At 40.1% G+C, this 7,713-nt stretch overlaps 1 protein-coding gene across 1 annotated transcript in view; it reads left to right on the plus strand.

Moving 5' to 3' along the window:
• Positions 1 to 7,713, plus strand: part of fndc3ba (fibronectin type III domain containing 3Ba) — a gene marked incomplete in the record, with an annotated part of 135,262 nt that overhangs the window by 40,040 nt on the left and 87,509 nt on the right. The window contains 3 exon segments of the mRNA XM_014019819.1: positions 3,810 to 4,041; positions 4,482 to 4,653; positions 7,117 to 7,247. Coding sequence (XP_013875273.1) covers positions 3,810 to 4,041; positions 4,482 to 4,653; positions 7,117 to 7,247 — 535 coding nt within the window.

Consider the following 7,713-nt stretch of genomic DNA (forward strand, 5'->3'; position numbering starts at 1 on the left):
TCACAATATATCGGGATATATCGTATCGTGACCCCTCTGTCATGATATGTATCGTATCGCCAAATTCTTGCCAATACACAGCCCTAGTAAACATACGGCAAGCCAGGAGTGACACAAAACAGAAACGCGCCTCAGCTTCATCACACACAACGCCATGAGGAAAAATCAATATCGTCCTACAAATCGATATTCCCAAATTTAAATGAAATTGATTCGAGATCGATTAAACGCAGTGTTTCCTTGAAGTGTTTTTATTGATGCAGCTCTAGTAATGTAGTGGAGCAATACTTCACAAGTGCTGTATCGTTCCTGCTCCCTGTCTGAAAATAGCGGGACTTTTAGCGGTGAGGGGCATAGGGCTGTGTATTGGCAAGAATTTGGCGATACGATACATATCATAACAGAAGGGGTCACGATACGATATATCCCGATATATTTCAATACTGTAAACAAGGCGACATATTGCGATTGTTTTTGGTCCAAAAATTCTATTAAATAAAAACCTCTTACTGGGAAAAAACGAAAAACAAAACGAAAAAACAAAATTCACTGTCTCAGAAAATTCTAATATTACATAGACCTACTTTTGATACATTTAGCTGTGTTCTGCTTTGTATGTGTTTTATTTTATTTGTTTCATATTTCATCCATGTTTTCAATTATTAGACTAAATTTGCCAATAAATAGTTTGAAAATATATATATTTTTGTAGCTTTTAGTTTTTAATATTAATTTACAATATGGTCACCCAACACTTAACAATAGTCTTTATGTTGTCATAAAGTTCAGTAAACAGATGATTTGAAGCTGCTGCACACAGAGTTTCTGGGATCAGCTGACCTGCATCCAGAACGTGATTTGTATAACTGTGGGTCGAACAGCAGGGCAGGTCCCGAAAATAAACAGTAACGAAATGGAGAAGCTAAATGAGTTTAACCGTTTTTGAAGCAAACACAGCAGGATAAAGTGTATGGACTTTGATGCGATGAGCCGGACATTGAGAGCAACAGACAGTTTTATGTCACGGGGGGAGTGCCGAGCTCGAGGTGATAGACGCATGAGCTATATGCGTAACGTGAAAGCTGACTACATTTGGAAAAAAGAGCGCACAAAACACTTAATTTGTCTTAAAATACAGACATTCTGACAAATAAGTAACTGTTTGTAACCTTACCTCAGCTTAGAAGGCAGAGGGTGTCGGACTTTTCCGCTCAGATTCAGCTATTGGAGCATGAAGCTAATGTTTACTCACAATGCTAATGCTACACTTACTCTCTGGCGCTCAAAAGGCAGAGGAGCCAAGTGGCTGGCTCACTGCTGCCAACTAGTGGTCAGAGGCTGAACTACAACATAAAAATGAACGGCTGGTAGGAAAGTTGGCATTTTAAACCTTAATAAAAAATCGACACAGGCCTTTAGAATATCGATACAGTATCGAGAAATGAAATATCGCGATATTCCAGTGTATCGATATTTTCTTACACCCCTTAGAGGGGCATCAGATTTTGTAAGCAGGGTACCCGACTTTTGATAGTGGTAGGGGAAACACTTTGTTAATATTCTGAGTGTTTCATTAAAATTTTAGTGGTTACAGGTTTTTCATGGCAGTAGGCTGTAAAACTGACATTTGTAAAGAACTTGCACCTAAACCAAACACCAGGCATTACACCTATTCACACTGTAGTTTAGAAACACAAGCAACCAAGGTAGCCTCCTCCCCTTGCAGCTCTGCAGGAATGTGCTGATTCCAGGATGTAAGGCTCATTTGCTTTTCTGGTTTTTTATATATATGTAGTCGTGGCAGCATTCCTCATCAACTGTCTCTAAAATGTTCAGAACATAAGGGGAAAATAATGTGTTTGCAAAACAAGTCAACAAATAATTTTTGCAAGTGTTACAAATCCATCTGTGGTGGGATCGTGCTTCTGCGCCAATGGAAGTCAGGTCAATGGCTCACTGGGGGGTGTGTGTTTGTGTTTGCGTGTGTGTGGGTGTGCGTTAGTAGGATATTGGCCAAGTATGAGCGGGAAACGCTGTCACTCTTGCATAAACAAGCCCGATAGGTGAGACAAGGCATTTGGTGGGCAGTTTTTTTTTTTTGGAGGTGGTGGTGGAGGAGTGCTTGAAAAAGAGGGAAGAGATAAAGTTAAGAGCTTTGCAGTGGTGGAAAGTAGTGTTGCACGTCTGCATATCTGAGCATATCGTATTTGGTTTGTGTGTGTGTGTATGTGTGTGTGTGTGTGCGTACATGTGTGTTTGTAGGCGCTTTGCACTTGAGTGCCAATAAAAAGTTGTACATGTGGAGCTGGTATGTAGGCCAGCTCCACATGTACTCGTGTGGGGACTTTGCCCTTGTTTTCCCGTAAACACTGTTTTTCTCCTCTTCAGCAGAGGAGGGGATAAGGGGGCAGATAGGAGCCTACCCTTCTTCCTCTGCCTCCTCCTCTTCTTCTTCTCCCCTTTTCCAGATCTTTCTCACTTGGATTAGTTCTGTAGCCCTCCTCGACCCTTCCAAACCCCCTCCCCCCTTTTTTTTATTCCATTTGTTGTATAATAAACTCTGTTTCTTTTTTGTTCTGGTTGGGGCTTTTGGGGTGTCAGATGGTGTGTGTGTGTGTGTGTGTGTTCGATAATGTGTGTGTTGTTGTTGTTCGGAACCAGAGATTGCTTCCCCTCTCTACAGGGAGTGTGTGCTTGCTCCTTCCTTGGAATGCAGGCCTGTAGAAGTGTCTGAACTGTTGGAATGCGTGCGTGTGTGTGTGTGTGTGTGTGTGTGTGTGTGTGTGTGTCTGCATGTGTGTGTATCAGTGTGTGTTTTTCCAGTTCATTGTAAGATAGGTGTTTAAACCTTGTTAATGAAAAAAATGCAACCAACCTGATGAGGAAATTGCAGTTGTTGTTTTCACCACTAAGATCCTTTGTTAGCACAAAGTCAAGTTATTAATTGCATTTTGCAAGTAATTATTTTATTTAATACAGGCCTAGCATTTATTGAATGAATGCGTGTCATCTTTCCTGCCATAGTTTCAAACTAAGATCATCTTATAATGAGAAAGTTGGAGCAGAGTTGGTCAAATGTTTTGCCTAGTTTCGTGCAGGATTTTGCAAGATGCATTAGTGCTCAGATTGTGTTGAGATTGACTCTCAGCTACCCACCATGCCAAATTTTAAGCCATTAACTGTAAAATTGACCGACTTATAGCTGTTTTAAGGTTGATCAGCTGGGCAGCCATCTTGAATGGGTTAGTTTTCAAATGTTAGTCAGTTGTATATGGACATCCAATGATTACTTTCTGAGAGTTTTTTTAAAATTCATCCAGCGATTCATGAAATATTTTGTTAACAGACAGAGTTGACACAAATAGTTAATGGCAACATTTTCTAAACAGCTGTTGTGTGATCAGTAAGCGCTTAGAATATGTGTTGAGTATGACTCTTGGCTACTACCACACCATATTTGAGCACAATTTCTGCTAAACTGCCCGAATTTTCGCCATTTCTGTGTTTGCTAAGGTTGATTATCTGGGGTAGCTGTTTTAAACTGAGTTGTTTCCAAAATTTGATCAGATGCAGGTATAGATCCAATAATTACTTTCTTGGAGTTTCATTAAAGTCAGTTGAGTAGTTCAGAAAATATTTTGCTAACAGACAAACCAACTCAGACAAAAACATTATCACCCTTTGAGCCTTTCATTTTAACAACAAAACGTGTCTCATATAAACACTACAATGGGAAGCTTCTACTCAGAATGTGATTTTAGAAACTTTTTGTGGAGACAAAACACTCATTGTGCATTTCTGTCACGCAGGTCCTTGAGGATACCACAGGGGTCCGTCGAGTGGTGGTGACCCCCCAGTCTCCAGAGTGCTACCCCCCCTCCTACTCTCCAGCTCTGTCCCCTACACACCACCTGCCCCCGTACCTAGCTCACCCTCACTTCATTCACAACTCTCACTCTTTCTATCCCCCTGTCAGTCCGGGGGAGATGCCCCCTCACCAGTACTACCAGCACCATCTGCCCCCCATGTACGGCGATCCAGGTACTGATGCCAACTACACTCACCCCACTAAAGCACCCGCTTCTGATGTTATCATCCATTAAATGGACGTTATTAGCCATTATCAGTCCCATAGAATGGCTTCAGACTGTCAGCCGGTTAATATGAGGCATAAAACCACTAAGGTTAGTTTTATAGAAAATCACATGGGCTACGATAAAGTAGACCAGACTCCGGCGATAGCAGATTGTTGCATTCCAACGTATATGGCACTGGTAACCCACTAGGGGGCACTGTCGGGACAGTCTGAAGCCATTCTATGGGACTGATAACTGCTAATAACATCCATTTAATGGACTGATAACATCTGAACCGGCTGACTAAAGCATAAATGAATCATCTAACCCCCTGCTAATCAACCCGGGGAAATTTACAGGTTTTAAGTGTAAAGTGAATGCCTCTCTGTTGTCCTCTCCTTTCAGAAATCATCCCTGTTTATGGGATGTCAAACTATATAGGCAGAGAGGAGACGTACAGTAAGCCACAGCCCAAAAAGATAAAGGAACAGAGACAACTAGAGCGACAGAACCGACTGAACTCTCCTCCCTCCACACTCTATAAGGGCAGTCTGGGGCCAGCACATAACGGATACAGGTGAGCAGACGTCTCTGCTTTCATGAGAAAGAGCGTCACCATTAGTTTTCTCATTAAGCCATGAAGTTCTTCTGTTGTTTTCCTCATGGGTTTGTCATTACGTGTTGGAAAACTCTGTTGCTCTCTAGGCTCTGTGACACATTTAGGTTCTGTCTAAATGAGAACAAATAAATCATTACTGTATTTTGACTCAGAAAAAAAAAAACAAGTAGAAATTCTTCTTATCCAAATGTGTTGTTGAATCGTTTTCTGGAGTTTCAGACTGAGATCAACTAATGAGAAATGATAGAGTTGTATCCGTTTAACCAAACCTTGAAAATAACACACATGCATACGTGTTGTGCTCAGAGTGTGTAATGTGAACGACTCTCAGCTACAACCACGTCAGATTTTTGCTCAATATCTGTGAAATGGACTGACTTACACCCATTTTTGTTTGTCAATGTCCATTAGCTGTGGCGGCCATTTTTAATGGCATTTATTGTAGGGCTGCTACGATTAATCGATTAATCGACAACTAATCGATTATTAAAAATAATGGACGACTAATTTAATAATCGATTAATCGTTTTCTTTTTTTTTTTTTGTTCTTTACTTTGTTTTTCTCTCCAAACTGCTTTGACACCTTCCACTGCCACATCTGCCTTTCTGTCCTTGACACACATGCACAGTCGTGGTAACTGGGGTAGGCTGTGGACGTCACAAGTAGGGCTGCACCGATTAGTTGAAATAATCGATGACGTCGATTATGTAAATTTGTCGACGCAGATTTTTTATTATTGATTCGCTGTATTACATAACCACCACGTGAATGTTCATGCAATTCCATTTCAGTACCTAAATGCATCATTGCGACCGTATTGGCATAAGAGTGGTGAGTTTTCCATGCTTGTCTTGAATGCAGCATCACAAGAGCGTAATGACGTCAGCAGCTGCTGCTTCAGTTCAGTCTGAAGCTTGAAAACAAGCCTCGCAGCTCCTGGAGTAAAATTTACTGAACAGACCGCCTCTGAATTATCTGGTGGATTAATTATCTTGTGAACACGACGTTCGCTTGCTCAAAGTAAATAAAGTACCACCACTTTCTTTATTTCATCCACCATTAAACAGAGAGCGGTGTTAGGTCGAGCCACGTTCCCCCATCAGACGGTTCCCCCATCAGACGGTTCCCCCAGCGTCTCAAACAACAGAGGAGCTTCCCGACACACGTCTGACCTAAAGAGCACAAGCAGCCAACAAGTGTTGGACGTGTTCTGGATGTTCAAAACGTAGCTTAAATACCTTTTATTAATTTTAACTGCATCCTCTTTTGTTTATTTGATTTAAACTTATTTGCCTTCCATGGACCTCCATCACACAATTTTTCTAGTGGGGAAATGACATCAATAGAAAGACGTGGAGCTGGATTTTAATTTGTGCAATAAGACAAAACAGTCTTGTTGTTTTCAACAGTTTTCACCTTAAAGAAATAAGTTACACAACTAGTGTTACAATACAAAGAGTTGGATGTTGTCTTGATATTTGTTAATTTTTATATATTGAGAAATATGTTAAATAAAAATAATAAATAAATGTTTATTATAGTTTTTCCAGAGTGACTTGAATTTTGCATGATTTAGTTCATTTGATTGTTAACATCTTGCACTATATTTCTTTTACTTGAATTTTATATGGTTGAGATTTTATATTGATGTTAAATTCTTTAAGCTTTTTTTGTTAAAGAATTGACTCTAGAGTGCATATTTTGTGTTCATGAAAAAACTATTACAGAAAATATTACAATATTAAAGAACTGTTCTTGTTMATTTGATGAAAACATTTTAAATATCCAGTAGACTCACATCAGAATAACTTATAGATTTGTTGTTAGAATAATCGATTAATCGAAGAAATAATCGTTAGATTAATCGATTAGAAAATAATCGTTTGGTACAGCACTAATTTATTGGTTGTTTGTGTCAATAAAAACCATCTAGGTGTTCCTGAGATGTTTTTCTAACAAAGTAAAAGTTTTAAACAAAGTTCTTGAGCAGTTTGGTGTCAGTCTCAACTACTACCAAACTAAATTTTCAGTCAGTATCAGTAAAATTGGTGATGGGTGATTAAAGTTACTTTTTGTTATACAATATATATACTGTATATCTAAGAGTTTTGAAAACTCCAAATATTTAAACCTGTTTATGGTTTAGAAAGGCATTATAGTTATTATTATTATTTTTATTATTATTACTGTATTTTCCAAATTATAAGTCACTCTGGAGTATAACTCGCATCAGTCAAAAAAGAGTTCTGAAGAGGACAAAAACATAAAGAAGTCACTCCTGACTATAAGTCGAAGTACCAGCCAAACAATGAAAAAAGGTGCAAACTAAATCTGGCGTTATTATTCCAGTAGAGCATTTTCGGTCAAAGCAGTAAAGTAAATCTTATTGTGTTTTTTTTTTTTTTTTGGTTTTGATGCAGCAACAAATCACATACCCCGTCGCTTGGGTCAGTGGGGTCAGGGGGCGGAGCCAGCAGTCCAGGAGGCAAGAAGCCCGAAAGACGACTCCGCTGCAGTCCCCGAAACAGTGAGCCGGAGACACACACACAAGGTAGGCACAAAGAAGTGATGGATCAGCAGCACATGTCCTCATGTGAGCAACAAAGCCTTTTAACTTTGAGAGTTTAGAATCAGTTATCTTCCTTTTTCCACCGGAAAAAAAAAAAAGAAGGATTAAATCTTAAAACAGCCTCGATGGGATGAACAGATGCGAGGTGGGACGGGGATTTAGGTGAGAAGGTGGTGAAGAGGGCGGGAGGGGTTGTCTGGGTAACCACATAGCTGAAGTCGTCCCTGAGCGCTATCGTTTTACCTTCACTACAATATGGGTCTTGTTGCTGAGGGCTGAGCCGCGGTGGGGGGGCCACATACCTGTAGAGTCCCGCCTGGGATGAAGGAAGCCTTTGAGCTCTATGATTTAGACACCACAGCTCAGCCTTATCTCACACACACACACACACACACACACACACACACACACACACACACACACACACACACACACACACACACACACA

The sequence above is a fragment of the Austrofundulus limnaeus genome, unplaced genomic scaffold (genome assembly GCF_001266775.1).
Source record: "Austrofundulus limnaeus strain Quisiro unplaced genomic scaffold, Austrofundulus_limnaeus-1.0 Scaffold232, whole genome shotgun sequence".
NCBI classification, from domain to species: Eukaryota; Metazoa; Chordata; class Actinopteri; order Cyprinodontiformes; family Rivulidae; genus Austrofundulus; species Austrofundulus limnaeus.